The sequence below is a fragment of the Cetorhinus maximus genome, chromosome 20, assembly GCF_964194155.1.
Source record: "Cetorhinus maximus chromosome 20, sCetMax3.hap1.1, whole genome shotgun sequence".
Lineage (NCBI taxonomy): Eukaryota > Metazoa > Chordata > Chondrichthyes > Lamniformes > Cetorhinidae > Cetorhinus > Cetorhinus maximus.
Window position 1 is genome coordinate 83,396,840 of NC_135898.1, and position 17,739 is coordinate 83,414,578.

Below are 17,739 nucleotides of genomic sequence, written 5' to 3' on the forward strand. Positions count from 1 at the left end.
TTGGGTTGAAGATATTTCGATCTGGAGTTCAATGCCCCATCTGAACGACACTGCTTCTGGTAGTTCATCCACCATCAACACTTTTAGCAGAAATACATGTGCGACATTAGTTACGGTATGGGAGATATTCTGGGCTGGGGCCAAAGTGTGTGGAAGCTGTGCTGAGGGAGCTTTACTCAGCATATAAACTGTTTTACTTCAGACCTGGGAATAGAGACATAGCCCCTTGAGCTTGTTCCACCATTCTATTACATCATTGTGGATCTGTACCTACCTATTCCTGATAACCTTTCACCCCCTTGCTTATCAAGAATCTATCTAGCTCTGCCTTAAAAATATTCAGAGACTCTGCTTCCACTGCCTTTTGAGGAAGAGAGTTTCAAAGACTCACAGCCCTCATAGAAAAAAATTCTCCTCATCTCTGTCTTAAATGAACAGCCCCTTATTTTTAAACAGTGACCCCTAGTTCTAGATTGTTCCGCAATAGGAAACATCCTCTCCACATCCACCCTGTCAAGACCCCTCAGGATCTTAAAGGTTTCAATCAAGTCGCCTCTTACTCTTCTAAACTCCAGTAGCACAAGCCTAGCCTGTCCCATCTTCCCTTAGAAGGCAACCCACCCATTCCTGGTACTAGTCTCGTAAACTTTCTTTGAACTGTTTCTAATGCATATACACCCTTAGATAAGGAGATCAATACTATACGTAGTATTCCAGAGGTGGTCTCACCAGTACCCTGTACAACTGAAGCATAACCTCCCTACTTTTATATTCAATTCCCCTCGCAATAAATGATAACATTCTATTAGCTTTGCTAATTACTTGAACCCCAACGTGTCGCAAGTGTTCCAGATTTCCACTGAACCTTCATGTGAAGAAGTGTTTCCAGATGCACATGGTAGCCTGAACGGCCGAGCTCTACATGGAATTACATTGCAGCACAGAAACAGGCCATTTGGCCCAACCAATCCATGCCAGTGTTTATGCTTCCATCCTTCCTTGTCCAACTCTTATCAGCATTACCCTCTATTTCATTTTCCCTCGTGTGCATGTTTAGCTTCTCTTTATATCCATTTTTATTTTTTCATGGGATGTGGGCGTCACTGGCTAGGCCAGCATTTTTAATACCCATCCCTAATTGCCCTTGAGAAGGTGGTGGTAAGCCGCTTTCTTGAATCTCTGCAATCCATGTGGTGTAGGTACACCTACAGCCCTGTTAGGGGGGGAATTCTAGGATTTTGATCCGGCAACAGTGAAGGAACGGCGATATAGTTCCAAGTTAGGATGGTGTGTGGCTTGGAGAGGAACTTGCAGGTGATGGTGTTCCCATGCAACTGCTGCTCTTGTCCTTCTAGATAGTAGAGGTTGCGGGTTTGGAAGGTGCTGTTGAAGGAGCCTTGGTGAGTTGCTGTAGTGCATCTTGTAGATGGTACACACACTGCTGCCACCATGCATTGGTGGAGCGAGTGAATGTTAAAGGTGGTGGATGGGGTGTCAATCAAGCGGGCTGCTTTGTCCTGGATGGTGTCGTGCTTCTTGAGTGTTGTTGGAGCTGCATTCATCCAGGCAAGTGGAGGGTATTCCATCACACTCCTGACTTGTGCCTTGTAGATGGTGGACAGGCTTTGGGGAGTCAAGAGGTGATTTACTCATTGCAGGATTCCCAGCCTCTGATCCATCCTTGTAGCCATAATATTTATATGGCTAGTCCAGTTCAGTTTCTGGTCAATGGTAACCCCCCCAGGATGGGGGATTCAGTGATGGTAATGCCATTGAATATCAAGTGGTGATGGTTGGATTCTCTCTTGTTGAAAATGGACCTTGCCTGGCACTTGTGTGGTGCGAATGATAGTTGCCACTTATTAGCCCAAACCTGAATGTTGCCTGGGTCTTGTTGCATATGGGCATGGACTGCTTCAGTACCTGAAGAGTCACCAGTGGTGCTGAACATTGTGTAATCATCAACAAACATCCCCACCTCTGACTATTTGATGGAAAGAAGATCATTGATGAAGCACCTGAAGATGGCTGGGCCGAAGATACTACCCTGAGGAACTGCTGCAGTGATATCGTGGGACTGAGATGATTGACCTCCAACAACTACAATCATCTTCCTTTGTGCTAGGTATTCATCTCAACCACGTCTTTAGTGGTGAGTTCCACATTCTCACCACTCTGGATGGAGAAGTTTCTTTTGACTTCTCTAGTTAATTTCTTGGTGACTGTTTTATATTGATGGCTACTAATTTTGCTCAACCCCAGAAGTGGAAACACTCTCCGTTATCTACTCTTTAAAATTATGAAAGGTTTTTATAGATCTGTATTAAGTCAGCCTTCTGTTTTCTAAGGAAGAGACTCAGCCTGTTCATCCTTTCCTCATAGATTCTGGTATTATCCTTGTGAATCTTTTTTTGCACCCTCTCCAGCACCTCTGCATCCTTTTATTAATATAGCAACCAGAACTGTACACTGCACTCAAGTTTTAGCTAAACAAAGCTTGACACAAGTTTACAATAGCCTCTCTACTTTTCAATTCTATCTTTCTGGAAATAAACCCCAGTGCTTGACTTGCTTTTGTTGTGACTTATTGCATTGCAACTTTTTGTCCAAATCCCTTTGTCCTTTGACCCCATTTGAATTCTTATTTACCATGTAATATGTGACCCCCTTATTCTTATTTTTCTTGAAATTCATTTGCCAATTATAAAACCATTCTTCAAATTTATTATTACCTTGTAATTTGTTGCAATCCTCCTCAGTGTTGACTACACCCCTAATTTGGTGTCATCTGCAAATTTAGAAATTGTGTTTTTGATTCCAGAGTATAAATTGTTAATATAAATTTTGTGAACAACAATGGTCCCAGCACTGACCCCTGTAAGACCCCACTTCCCATCTTCTCCCACTCTGAATAACTACCCTTTACTCCCACTCTCTGCTTTCTGTCTTGAACGCAACTAACAATCCATTCTGCCACTTGTCCCCTGACTGCATTCTCTGACATTATTCGTTAGCCTGTTATGTAACACCTTATAAAAGACCGTTTGGAAATGTAAATTTACTAAATCTATTGCATTATCTTTACCTACTCTCTGCTGCTGACTCAAGGTTTCTTTTTTGCAATTCATGCTGATTATTCACTATTCTAATTTTCGTTTCTAGATGCTTTTCTATTTTCTCCTTCAGTAGGAATTACATTATTTTTCCTACTGTCCAATGATTTTTCCATAGTTCCCTGGACATGTTCTATCTGCCTTGTTAGGCATGGGTATAATGTTAGCTATTCAGCAGTCCTGACATTAAACATTTTCCTATTAAATATATGTGTTAGTACATCTGCTATCTCTTCCCAAGATTCTTTTAAAAGGCGTGTTGCATTCTGTGTGGACAAGAGGTTCTCATCTTCTTTGAGCTTGATTAGTTTAGTTTATATTTCTCCTATTTTTATTTTAAATATGACTTAGTCCCTGAATGAACTAGCCCTCACCTTGCATTTCCCAAGCTGATGAAATAGTTTCTCTCTATGTACCCCATCAAACTCCTTTATCAATTTAAGCACCTCAAATAGTTCACCCCTCAAATGTCTTTTTTATTTATTGATGGGATGTGGGCATTGCTGGCTAAGCCATCATTTATTATCATTCCCTAATTGCCCTTGAGAAGATGGTGGTGAGCTGCGTTCTTGAACTTCTGCAGCCCATGTGGTGTAGATACACCCACAGCGCTGTTAGGGAGGGAGTTCCAGGATTTTGACCCAGCGACAGTGAAGGAACAGCGATATATTTCCAAGCCAGGATGGTGAGTGGCTTGGTGCTTTAGTGACTGGAAGCCCGTGTCCAGTGGCGTGTCACAGGGATCTGTGCTGGGTCCCCTATTATTCGTCACTTATATAAACGACATAGATGACTATGTGGGGGATAGGATTAGTAAGTTTGCGGATGACACAAAGATTGGCCGGGTGGTTAACAGTGAGGTTGAGTGTTTTGGGCTATAGAAAGAAATAGACGGGATGGTCAAATGGGCAGATAAGCGGCAGATGGAATTTAACCCAGAAAAGTGTGAGGTGATACACATTGGAAGGAGTAATTTGACAAGGAAGTACTCAATGAACGGCATGGCACTAGGAAGTTCTGAGGAACAAAGGGACCTTGGCATGTGTGTCCATAGATCTCTGAAGGTGGAGGGGCATGTTAGTGGGGTGGTGAAAAAGGCATATGGGACACTTGCCTTTATCAATCGAGGCATAGATTACAAAAGTAGGGAGGTCATGTTGGAGTTGTATAGAACCTTGGTGAGGCCACAGCTGGAGTACTGTATGCAGTTCTGGTCGCCACATTATAGAAAGGATGTGATTGCACTGGAGGGGATGCAAAGAAGATTCACCAGGATGTTGCCTGGGATGAAACATTTAAGTTATGAAGAGAGGTTGGATAGACTTGGGTTGTTTTCGTTGGAGCAGAGAAGACTGAGGAGCGACCTGATCGAGGTGTACAAGATTATGAGAGGCATGGACAGAGTGGATAGGGAGCAGCTGTTCCCCTTAGTTGAAGGGTCAGTCACAAGGGGACATAAGTTCAAGGTGAGGGACAGGAGGTTTAGGGGGAATGTGAGGAAAAACTTTTTTACCCAGAGGGTGGTGATGGTCTGGAATGCACTGCCTGGGAGGGCTTAAAAAGTACCTGGATGAGCACTTGGCACGTCAAAACATTCAAGGCTATGGGCCAAGTGCTGGTAAATGGGATTAGGTAGGTAGGTCAGGTGTTTCTCAAGTGTTGGTGCAGACTCGATGGGCCGAAGGGCCTCTTCTGTTCTGTGTGATTCTGTGATTCTGAGAGTGTTGTTGGAGCTGCACTCATCCAGGCAAGTGGAGAGTATTCCATAACACTCCTGACTTGTGTCTTGTAGATGTGGACAGGCTTTGGGGAGTCAGGGGGTAAGTTACTCGCTGCAGGATTCCTCACCTCTGACCTGCTCTTGTAGCCACAGTATTTATATGGCTAGTCCAATTCAGTTTCTGGTCAGTAGTAACCCCCAGGATGTTGATGGTGGGGGATTCAGTGATGGTAATACCTTTGAATGTCAAAGAGTGATAGCTAGATTCTCTCTTGTTGGAGATGGTCATTGCCTGGCATTTGTGTGGCACGTATGTTACTTGCCACTTGTGAGTCCAAGCCTGGATATTGTCCAGGGCTTGCTGCATTTGGACATGGACTGCTTCATCTCTGAGGAGTTGCGAATGGTGCTGAACGTTGTGCAATCATCAGCGAACGTCCCCACTTCTGACTTTATGATGGAAAGAAGATCATTGATGAAGCAGCTAAAATGGTTGGGCCTAGGACACTACCCTGAGGAATTCTAAACTTAAGGAGATACAAACCAAGTTTGTGCAACTTATCTTCATAATTTAACTCTTTAAACCCATGCATTGTTCTGGTGAACCTGCGCTGCACACACTCCAAACCTGTATATCCTTCCTTAGGTGCAGTGCCCAGAGCTGAGCACTTTTACTGCAGATGGCATCTGACCATGGCTCTGGACAACTGAAGCATCAGTCCCTCCTCTCTGCATTCCCACACCATTGAGCTTTTGCTAAGATCCATTTGGCTTTTTTGATTAACACTCTTACCAGTGCACTAGCTTTTAGTGATTAACTTATCACAGTGACTGTCCACTAGGATGGACTTAGCATCAAAGAAATGGGACAGATTCCTGATCAGGCAGATTGTTGCAGATTCTGGAGGAAATAGTGAAAATCTCCATGGCTTCATCTATAAGACTAATGTATAACTGCTCACTGGAGGATCTTAACTCTGTACAGTCGATGTCAAGTTAGCAGAGCTCGGCCAAGGAACAGGAGTGAAACAGGTAAACCGTGGCTTTCTGTTGTGCTGGGGAGAGGTTCAGTTAGAGTACCCTCCTGACTTGGTGCTCGGAAGTGAATATGTAGGTGCGAATCTGAGCCTAGTGATTCATTTCCTAACATGAGGCACTCCTATCAAAGGAGTAGGAGAGAAATTTAGCAGTAAAAATGATGTGTCTTTTTGTTTTATTACTTTCCTTATGTGTGTATCATGTAATTCCAGCGCTAATCAATCTGTTGAAGTTCCTGATGTCGAATGAAACTGTGCTTCTGGGAAAATACAACATCTTTGCTTTGGCCTTAATGGTGAGCCATAATTTTTTGAAGTACATTTTATTAACATTTCCTGTTCTCTCAGGAGTCTCACAATGATCCCAAAATGACGGGACAGTGAGGTGACTTACTGTAAAACTCTCTAAGCAACTGCCAGGTTGTTCAGGCCTTTTCTGATGGACTAAGTTAGAATTACATACGAACATACTTACAAACATACGAATTAAGAGCAGGAGTAGGCCATTCAGTCCGCTCCTGACCCTGCCTCCACCGCTTTCTGGGAACGAGAGTCCCAAAGACTCTCAAACCTCAGAAAAAATTTCTCTACATCTCCGTCTTAAATTGGAGATTCCTTATTTTTAAACTGTGTTCTCTAGTTCTAGTCTCTCCCACAAAGGGAAACATCTTTTCAGCATCCACCCTGTCAAGTCCCCTCAGGATCTTCTATATTTCAATAAGATCACCTCTCATTCTTCCAAACTCTAATGGATAGAGGCCTAGCCTGTCCAACCTTTCCTCATGGGGTACCCCTTCATCCCAGGAAGTAGTCGAGTGAACTTCTCTGAACTGCTTGTAATGCAATTATATCCTTTCTTAAATAAGGAGACCAAAACTGTACTCTAGATGTGGTCTCAACAACGCCCCTCGATAGTGCGGCCCTGTCACTGTGTGATTGACTGGCCCCTCGATAGTGTGGCCCAATCACTGTGTGACTGACTGACTGGCCCTTTGATAGTGCGGCCCTGTCATTGTGTGACTGATCGGCCCCCTGATAGTGAGGCCCTGTCACTGTTTGACTGAATGGCCCCTCAGTAGTGTGGCCCTGTCACTGTTTGACTGACCCCTCGATGGCACGACCCTGTCACTGTGTGATTGACTGACTGGTGGAAAACTTCCATCGGAGCACAGATGCTTTCTTCAGTTCTTGGCTGCAACGATAGCTTGTGGGCTCAAGGCAGTCGATACAAATGGATATTGAATTGGCTTAAGAATACAAAACAGAAGGTTTGGCTAACAGGAGCAATATTTCTAATTGGACAACCTGCAGATCTCTCCCTGAACTTGGCTGCAGAAATTCTGCAGCTTGTGGTATGTATTAATGATAAAAAAAGAGCCACTACACTAAATAAAATGTTAAAGTTTGCAGATTGCAGCAAAAAGGAGGATTTTTAACAAGTGATGGATTGCTCTTCAGTTACCTAGCAACAAAAACCTAGCAACAGGGCTGATGAAGTCACATGGACATTTGACGTAGAATCTTTTCAGGAGAAGAAAAGGGCACCAGGACCGACAAGCTTGTTAATTTTTCATTGACCTCAAACTCTCAGACTGCCCACCCCCCGCCCCCAGTTAATCTGCCTCAATCCCTACCCATAAAATCCACCCATTTGTCCCATGAGCCCACATTAACCTGTGCATACTACAACATCCCTCCCTGGTATCCTGTTTCATGCTTTTTTTTAAATCTAAGCCGCAAAATTACTATTGGATGTCAGCAGGCAATAGCTTAACACACTTGTGTGAAGTTCTGCTGCCTGATATTTCAGCACAGATACTAAACTGTTAGCGTAGCACGCAGAGAGCATAGGAACAGAAGGAGGCCATTCAGCCTCCAGCCTGATCTGTCATTCAGTTAGATCATGGCAGATCTGCGTCCTAACTCCAATTATCTGCTTTGGTACTGTAACTCTTAAGATTTTTATTTGGCAATGGTATTATCAATTTAAGTTTAGAAATTTTCAATTGACGCAACATTTTTTTTTAGGGCAGGTAGTTCCAGATTTCCACTACCCTTTTTGACATCATCACCCCCCCCCCCCCCCCAAATAGCCTGGCTCTAATTTTAAGGTTCTGCCCCCTTGTTCTGGACTCTTCCCCTCCCCCCCCAACCAGAGGAAATAGTTTCTCCCTATTGATCCAATCAATTCCTTTAATCATCTTAAACTCCTTAATTAGATTACCACTTAATTCTCTAACTCGAGGGAGAACAAGCCTAGTGTGTCTCTGAAGATCTCATTGACTCGCACCAACTGAGGCAGGGCAGGGGTCCTCCATCACCTGCCATCGTCTGACAACTGTGCCGGAATAATTGAGTGACAACTTCCTTTTGTTGCAGGTTGTGAATTTGTTCAATGTGTTTATTACATACGGTGACACTTTTCTCCCAACGCCGAGTAGTTACGATGAGCTTTACTACGAGATCATTCGAATGCACCAAGTCTTCGATAACCTATATTCAATGGGTGAGTTTAATTTATTTTTACTGAGAAACTGAGTTGAAAGAAAGTCTTGCAATTCTGTAGCTTCTTTCATATCCCTAGTATGTCTCAAAGTGCTTCACAGTCAGTGATATACTTCTTGAAGTGTAGACACTGTCGTATTGTCAGAAACGTGGCAGCCAATTTACACACAGCAAGATCCCACTAACAGCAATAATGATTAAATAATTTTTCCTTTGTGATGTTGGTTAAGGGATAAATATTGACCCAAGGACACTGGGGAAAAACACCCCTACTCTTCTTCAGAAAGTGTTGTGGGATCTTTTACATCCATCTGAGAGAGTAGATAGGGCCTCGGCTTAATGTCTCAACTGAAAGACGGCGCCTCTGACAGTGCAGCACTGGGAGTGTCAGCCTGGATTATGTGCCCAGCAATTGAGTTTGGAGAATCTGAGGAAAGGTATGGGCACACCAAGCCCTCCTTAGTGCCTCTTATATGTCTCTTTTGTTTCACCCCACCATTGCCAGTCATGCTTTCAGTCACGTAGGTCCCACTCCCTAAAATTGCCCTTCAGCTTCCTCCACTTGCCTTCTCTTTTTTCAGAACCTTCCCAAAATTTCACCAACTCTCCTAAATCTCTCTTTCTTGGACTCAGCGTTCATTATCTTCCCCTTGGGCCTCTGTGAAGCTCCGTGCATTGTTTACTTTGTCAAAGATGCTACATAAACACAAATTGTTGCTGGACATGTGCCAGGCACAACTCCTTGTTCACATAGCTTGATATAAATGTGTTTGCAGACGAGTTTGAAGTGAGCACTTGTGATCTTTATTTTGCTCTGTTACAGTTTTAAGGCTTTCGACGAACAGCGGTCAATGGAAGGAGCCAGCAAGCAAAGTGACACACGCACTGGTCAATGTCAGGTAAGGAATATGCAAGTGACGAGCTTAAACTCAGGCACAACCCAGTGTAGACGCTATGTAAGGTAGGGACCACTTTCACTGTTCTTCCTTTGGTTGATCCGACTTGGTTTTTGAATGTTATGATACAAATGTTATGTCACTTATGCAATTTATAAGCCCATAACACACACGTGTATCGCAGTAACATAGTGTATTGTATAAATATAGGGGAGTTATAAAAACAACTTGCATTTTGTATTTTCACAACTTCAGGATGTCCCAAAGTGTGTTGCAGCCAATGAGGTGCTTCTTGACGTGCGGTCACGGTTGTAATGTAGGAAACGTGCCAGCCAATTTGCACACAGTAAGATCTCACAAACAGCAGTAATACAATGACATGCTCTGTTTTAGCAATGCTGGTTGGTATGATAAATATTGGCCAGGGGAGAACTCCCAGATGCATTTCAAACAGTGCAGTGGGGTTTTGTACATCCATCTGAGAGAGTAGCTGGGGCTTTGGCTTAAGGTCTCATTTGAAAGGCAGCAGCCTGCGTTTGTGCTCAAGTCTCTGGAGTGGGACTTGAACTCTCAACTTTCTGACTCTGAGATGAGAGAGTGACAGTTGACATGTGTTCAGTAACACCCAGTGGGGCTGATGGTGTGATTGGAAGTGCCCATTTTATATTTTTTCATTTATGGGCTGCAGGCGTTGCTGGCAAAACCAGCATTTATTGCCCATCTGTAATTGAGAAGGTGGTGGTGAACAGCTGCAGTCCGTATGGTGTACATACACCCACAGTGCTGTTAGGGAGGATTTTGACCCAGCAACAGTGAAGGAACAAAAATATATTTCCAAGTCAGGTGATGTGTGGCTTGGAGGGGAACTTGCAGATGGTGGTGTTCCCATGTGTCTGCTGTCCTTGTCCTTCTAGGTGATAGAGGTCACTGGCATGTTTCAGGTGCTGATTGTCAATTATATGAATAAACCAGTAAAACCAGCTAATATGTATCAAGCTAGGATAATTTAAAGTTTGTGCAGGCTTCTTTTGTGGTTTCTTTTTTTACTTTAATTAAACCTGCTGAAGCAGCTGGACTACCTGGGCAGGTTTTCAGTAGCTCAGCGTCTGTTAAAATCAGACACATCTGAGAAAATTAACCCGTTCTCATACATCCAACTTGCCCTAGGGCTGCCCAGCTAAACCTCCTCTTGACTTTTGGACATTTAAACTCGCTTTAGTTGCTTAGTTTTCTCTTTCCCCTTCGCCAATTCCCTTCATTCTTAAGGTGCCAGCAACTGTTTAAGGGTTGCGGCTCCTAGAAATCCCTCTCTCCAAAAACCCATATCGCTCTGTCCCAGCAAGCCTTGAGTACAAGAGCACAAGAAATGGGAGCAGGAGTAGATCCTTCAACCCTTCGAGCCTGCTCCGTCATTCAGTATGATCATGGCTGATCCTCTATCTCAACGCCATACTCCTGCTATCTCCCCATACTCCTTGACACCTTTAGAGTCCAGAAATCTTTCTAACTCCTTCTTAAATATATTCAGTGACTTGGCCTCCAGAGCATTCTATGGTAGAGAATTCCACAGGTTCATCACCCTCTGAATGAAGAGGTTTCTCCTCATCTCAGTCCTAAATGGTCTACCCCATATCCTGAGACTATGACCCCTTGTCCTAGACACGCCAGCCAGAGGAAACATCCTCCCTGCATCCAGTCTATTCAGCCCTGTCAGAATTTTATACGTTTCAATGAGATCCCCTCTCATTCTCCTAAACTCCAGTGAATACAGACCTAGTCAGCCCAATCGCTCCTCATAAGACAATCCTACTATCCCAGGAATCAGTCTGGTGAACCTTTGCTACACTCCCTTTATGACAAGTATACCCTTTCTTAGGCAAGGAGACCAAAACTGCTCTCAATACTCCAGGTATGGTCTCACCAAGGCCCTGTACAGCTGCAGCAAGACACTCTTGCTCCTGTGCACAAGTCCGCTTGCAGTGAAGACCAACATACCATTTGACTTCTAACTGCTTGCTGCATCTACATGCTTGCTTTCAGTGTTTGGTGTACAAGGACACCCAGGTCCCTCTGTACATCAACATTCCCCAATCTACCACCATTTAAATAACACTATTTTTCCTACCGAAGTGGATAACCTCACACTTATCCACGTAATACTGCATCTGCCATGTATTTGCCCACTTGCTTAACCTGTCTAAATCACCCTGCCCCTTAACACCCTCCTCACCACTCACATACGAGCAAAGAGCAGGAGTAGGCCATTCGGCCGCTTGAGCCTGCTCCGCCATTCAATAAGATCATGGCTGATCTGATTGTAACCTCAAATCTGCATCCCACCTACCCCCGATAACCTATCACCCCCTTGCTTAGCAAGAATCTACCTAGCTCTGCCTTAAGAAAATGCAAAGACTCTGCTTCCACCATCTTTTCAGTAAGAGAGTTCCAAAGACTCTCATCCCCTCCAAGTATCCTGTCATCAGCAAACTTGAAAATGTTACATTTAGTTCCCTCATCCAAATCATTGATACATATTGTGAATAGCTGGGGTCCAAACACCGATCCCTGTGGTACCCCACTAGTCACTGCCTGCCATTCCGAAAAAGACCCATTTATTCCTACTCTCTGGTTCCTGTCTGCTAACCAATTCTCAAATCCATGCCAATATGTTACCCCCAATCCTATGTGCTTTAATTTTACCCATTAACCTCTTAAGTGGGACTTTATCAAAAGCTTTCTGAAAATCCAAATGCACCACGTTCACTGGTTCTCCCTTATCTATTCTGCTAGTTACATCTTCAAAGAACTCCAGTAGGTTTATCAAACATGATTTCCCTTTCATAAATCCATGTTGACTTTGTCTAATCCCGTTGATATTTTCTAAGTGTCCTGTTATCACACCCTTTATAATGGGCTCTAGCATTACTACTGATGTTAGGCTAACTGGTCTGTAATTTGCAGTTTTCTCCCTCCCTCCTTTTTTAAATAGTGGGGTTACATTGCCACCCTCCAATCTGCTAGGATTTTGGAAGTTGACAACGAACGCATCCACTATTTCCATGGCCGCTTCCTCTAGTACCCTGGGATGTAGCAGAAGGAGTAGACCATATGGCCTGTTGAGCCTGCTCCACTATTCAGTACAATCATGGCTGACCTTGGGCTTCAATTCCACTTTTCTACCTAGTGGGACTTGACTTTGAGCTGCCCTCTGAAGTGGCCTAGTGAACCACTCAGCCTCCACTACCATCTTAGGGCAACTAGTCCTTGCCTGATCCTGAGAATGAACTAGATAAACAAAAACTGCAAATTGGAGCAAAGTTTAAAATTCGTGCAGGGACCTGTCCTCTGCAGGTAAAAGGAGTATGTTCAGGCATTGTGCCTTTTTTGAATAAAACAGAAGCATTGTTCTCTGGTGAATCTCCATGCCAATGCGTCAACCAATCAGAGTCGACTTGCCAACAATCAGCGCCCCTTTTCTCATGTAGCATAAATTGTTGTTCCCTTTGAAATTTGGCATTCTTGTGTCTGTCCTGATAAGTGCAAGATGAAAAGTTTCGACAGCATGTCTCTCTCTTCAGCAGTACTCAAGTTCTATACTATCAAGTAACTAAAAGTTTAAAATATTATTGAGCTGACGTTGCATTGAGGGACGAGGCCAGGTTATTTCTAGGCTGATGAATGGGGTATAAGTGGCACTGTTCCTGGGTCATTCTATAGGCCTGTGCACAGCCATTCAGCCAGGGGCTGAACCTAGTGTGATGCTTCTAGGAATTGTTTTTTGTTGTTTGTCCCAGTTTTCCTGGGCTCCTGTGATGATCCGCTCTGTAAATGATGCTCTGCAGCTGTAAACAAAAGGTGTGCTGTCCACAATCTCAACTCAAGTTACAAATGAAGTCATTGAGGAATTAATTTCAGGCATCAGCTTATTAATTGGCCAAATTTAATTCAGTATATGGATCCTTGAAATTCAGCCAGACTTGATAATTAGATTGAGCCAATGACATAATTAAATTTCATCAGCAATGCTCTTAATTACTGAATGTAGCTAGTAACTTAATAACAACACTCATTTGAAACTAATTTGGAATTGCGTATATACAGTCCAAACTCTTAATGTGTACCTATCAACCCTCATTGTTCACATCCCAGTGCTCTAAATACCCACACCCGGAAGCTCTTGCAGTCCATGTTCCATCCAGTTTAATATCTACATTTGATTTTTATTAATGCCCTTGTTTGATCCATTTTAATCTGTGTTCTCTGGCACTTCATTCCATTGATGTGATTTATGTGTTTTTCTTCGTAGTAAAACTTTGTTATAGATTTTACTCGCGTAAAACGAAGCTACTAATTATGACTTATAAAAAGTGATGCTCTCTTGAAGATGCTATTTATAACTGTTACAGGTTCACCCACATTACATGTAATGCATTGAGGTAATAAATGAGGCAGCTGTAGTGCCAGCAACTGCAATTTGCAATTGGAATAATTCACAAATTGGTCTGCTATGGTTGCCACTCTGCTGAAAAGCCTTTGCGCTGTTATGAGCCTTAGTAAATAGATTGTTTTACTTTCATGCAGTACTATTTGATCTTGCACCTTCACAATTGCTTGCTATCAATCTTCACTATTGCACTTTCACTCGATCAGTGACTTGTCTGATCTCCATGCTGTTGTACACACAGATGTTATCGCAGAATCTGTACATGTTCAAAGAGCATGACTCCATCATTGTGGCTCTGTGCCTCCTGCATCATCAGCACTGCAAATGATTGGCCATCTCCACCTCATTTTGACCCTGGTACAGGGTCACTCAGTCACTAAGAATGTCACTGAGACTGATTTATGAAGCTTTGCACATTATGGCATGTGACTAGCTGGGAGTGTCTGATGGAGACAGTATAGAGTGGGAGTTTTGCTCTGTATCTAAATCCATGCTGTACCTGTCCTGGGAGTGTTTGATGTGGACAGTGTAGAGGGAGCTTTACTCTGTATCTAACCCCGTGCTGTACCTGTCCTGGGAGTGTTTGATGGGGACAGTGTAGAAGGAGCTTTACTCTGTATCTAAACCCATGCTGTACCTGTCCTGGGAGTATTTGATGTGGACAGTGTAGAGGGAGCTTTACTCTGCATCTAACCCCGTGCTGTACCTGTCCTGGGAGTGTTTGATGGGGACAGTGTAGAAGGAGCTTTATGCTGTATCTAACCCCGTGCTGTACCTGTCCTGGTAGTGTTTGATGGGGACAGTGTAGAGAGAGCTTTACTCTGCATCTAACCCCGTGCTGTACCTGTCCTGGGAGTGTTTGATGGGGACAGTGTAGAAGGAGCTTTATGCTGTATCTAACCCCGTGCTGTACCTGTCCTGGGAGTGTTTGATGGGGACAGTATAGAGAGAGCTTTACTCTGTATCTAACCCTATGCTGTACCTGTCCTGGCAGGAGATGTTGAGTGCCCTGGATGAAAAATGATTTCTCCTTAATTAGTACAAAATTCACCAAAGAAAATGTGTTGGCTATTTCATTAAACCTTTTGGGGGAAAACAAAGGCATCCATTTCACTTAAGGGCCCCGGCAGTTAGTCAATAACTGAGATAGATTATTAAACTACCAAGACTGTGATTAATCTCCTCAACTTCCTTAATTGCACCAACTTATTCTAACTTTAGTGAGGAGAGTTCTTTTGCAAGGAAACAATGGTGTAATGGCAAGACACAGCAGATCAGACTGATGCCGCCGCAGCCCCAGTGCGGGTCCGGCGCAGCCCCAGCGCAAGTCGGGCGCCGCCACGGCTCCGCCGTTGGCCAGCACCGTTGCAGCCCCAGTGCGGATCCGGTGCCGCCGCAGCCCCAGATCAAGGGATGAATTTCGTTCCCCTGCCCCATGTTTCTGGAGGAGCTGAACAGCCTCCTCCTGATCTTATGTAAAACGGTACCAGTTAAAAAAAGGAAGTTATGAGTAAGATGGGAAATTGAGCAAAAGTTTTTGCTTACATGGTGATAAATTTCCAGTGAATGCACTGAAACAGACCGTATAAAATGGCCCAAAGCACAAGCTAGGTGTATTTTTGCAGAAAGGTAGGCTTGTGGGATATTTGGTATGAATTAGAGAGAGGGATCTGATTGAGGTCAGTGATAATAGAACGTTTTTTCAAGAAGTAACCACATTCTCCTGTGTCACCTGGCCTTTCATTTCTTCTGTTTCTGCTTTGGTTGTGTTGGCATCACGGACTAACATCCGTATTCCACCAGTATTTTTTTTTCATTATTATGAATGTGGTTAACAATGTGATGATGACCAGATAATCTGTTGTGATGTTGATTGAGGGATAAATGTTGGCCAGGATACCAGGGAGAACTCTCCTGCTCTTCTTTCAAATAATGTTGTGGGATCAGTTGCTGTGGGTCTTCCTAAGGACAAATCTTGAAACCTAAATGCAAATTCTTTTTTTCTAAACATAAGATGGGAAAAAGTTCTAATGATATACCACTTGCAAGTTTCCCGTCGGCCACTCACCATCCTGACATGGAAATATATTGCTGTTCCTCCACTGTCACTGGGTCAAAATCTTGGAACTCCCTTCCTAACAGCACTGTGGGTGTACCTACACCACATGGACTGCAGTGGTTCAAGAAGGCAGCTCACCACCACCTTCTCAAGGGCAATTAGGGATGGGCAATAAATGGTGGCCTAGTCAGTGATGTCCACATCTTGTGAATGAATAACTAAATAAATAAAGTCAGGTCTCACTTCCAACTGCTGCACAGTGAAAGTTTACCCTACAAGACAGTCCTTTGTAAATAGCTGACTACATGATGTAAACCATCTTGCACAACATCCTGTAATTACCTGGGCCACATTTGTTTTGTCTTTGAATCCATGACTTTGTGGCTGAATCCTGCTGTTTTATCTACTCGGTGAGTTACCAGCCTCATGCCCTGCTGTCTTTTGTGACAAATTCATCTCTCCTTCATAAATAGATCTAGTTTTAATGTATCCATCTGGTGCTGAGCCTTTCAGCTAAGAAAACATGCACAGCAGGCAGACCATGCTGCAGTGTAGCTCACAAGCATGAGTGCATATTATGGGATAGGTTTTTCGAGCTTGTGTTCCTGTCACATTGCTCCATGCGGCAAATGAGTTGGTTGGCATAGCGGGCACAGAGGTTAGCATGGTAGCATTGTGGTACACTCAGTTCTTCTACCTATTGGGTGGCAACAAAGTTATGCTGGCAGAATGGGAGCACCTCAGAGAAAATTTGCAGCCATAGTGATTCAACAGTTGTCCTAAGAGAGAACTCTGTATTGAGTGCTGAGTGTGTGTGTGCAGGACATTGCTAATGGTTGTACTCCTTGTCTATCAGAGGAAAGGGTTAGTTGATGAGCGTCAGTACCAATGGTGAGACAGCTCTGAACATTGATGTTCAAAACATATGCAACAGAAGGCTTGCTATACATACATGTGTTTAAGTCTTCATATTTAGGTTTGAGATTAAGGCTTTAAAAGTAATGTGTGTGGGGAAAGAGGCACCTTATGCAGACGTTACCCTGAGGAGCACACTCCCCTCCTCTGTTTCTGGCCTGGTCCCGCCTTCTTGTCAGCTGTGGAACAGTGGGTAGCACACTCTTGCCCCTGAGTCAGAACATCGTGAGTCCATGTTTCAGAACCTGAGCAAAAAATTCAGGCTTATTGAGGGAATTCTGTATCGTTAGAGGCACTATCTATTGGATTGGCCATTAAACTGCGGCCCTGCCTACGCTCTCAAATGGATGTAAATGAGCCCATGGCACTGTTTCGAAAAAGAGCAGGGGAATTCTCCCCAGCGTCCTAACTGATATTTACCCTTCAGCCAACATCACCAGAACAGATTATCTGATCGTTATCACTCAGCTGTTTGTGTGAGCTTGCTGTGTGTAAATTGGCTTCTGTGTTTCCTACATTACAACAGTGACTCCATTTCAAGAGTACTTCATTGGCTGTAAAACACTTTGGGGCATCTTGAGATGATGAAAGGCACTATATAAATGCAAGTCTTGCTTTTTTTTTGATTTTTGAGCTCCCTGGTGCGTTTTCTTCTACCCGTCCAGTGTCATGTTCCTCCCCTTTTCTTCTCACCGCACTCTCTCTCACTTGCTCCTGTTCACTAGTCCTCACAGCTAATGAAGTACTTTTGAAGTGTAGTTACTGTTGTAACGTAGAAGTGATGTTGTGATGACTGATGAGGGAATCTTGTATCAGTGTAGTAAATGTTATTTTCCTTGTTTTTGATTAAAATGCAGGGAGTCATATCATGAGTGGTCTTATGAGTCTATGCAAACAGCAGATTTGGAGGTTACATGGTGTGCAGTTTCATAATTTAAAGGGAAAAATTCCCATTTGAGAATTTATTTTTTAAATATCACCACCATTCTGAACGAATTTAAAGCAAACTTCAGAAACTGCATATTAATTAAGGGGTTTATACAATTGACA

The 17,739-nt window shown here is 43.4% G+C and overlaps 1 protein-coding gene across 1 annotated transcript in view; it reads left to right on the forward strand.

The window, feature by feature from the left end:
• armh3 (armadillo like helical domain containing 3) overlaps window positions 1-17,739 on the forward strand; it is a 140,355-nt gene that overhangs the window by 85,333 nt on the left and 37,283 nt on the right. Inside the window, exons 21-23 of the mRNA XM_078565041.1 lie at window positions 6,084-6,166; window positions 8,250-8,376; window positions 9,199-9,274. Of these exons, the coding sequence (XP_078421167.1) occupies window positions 6,084-6,166; window positions 8,250-8,376; window positions 9,199-9,274 (286 nt within the window). The remainder of the gene's footprint in view (window positions 1-6,083; window positions 6,167-8,249; window positions 8,377-9,198; window positions 9,275-17,739) is intronic.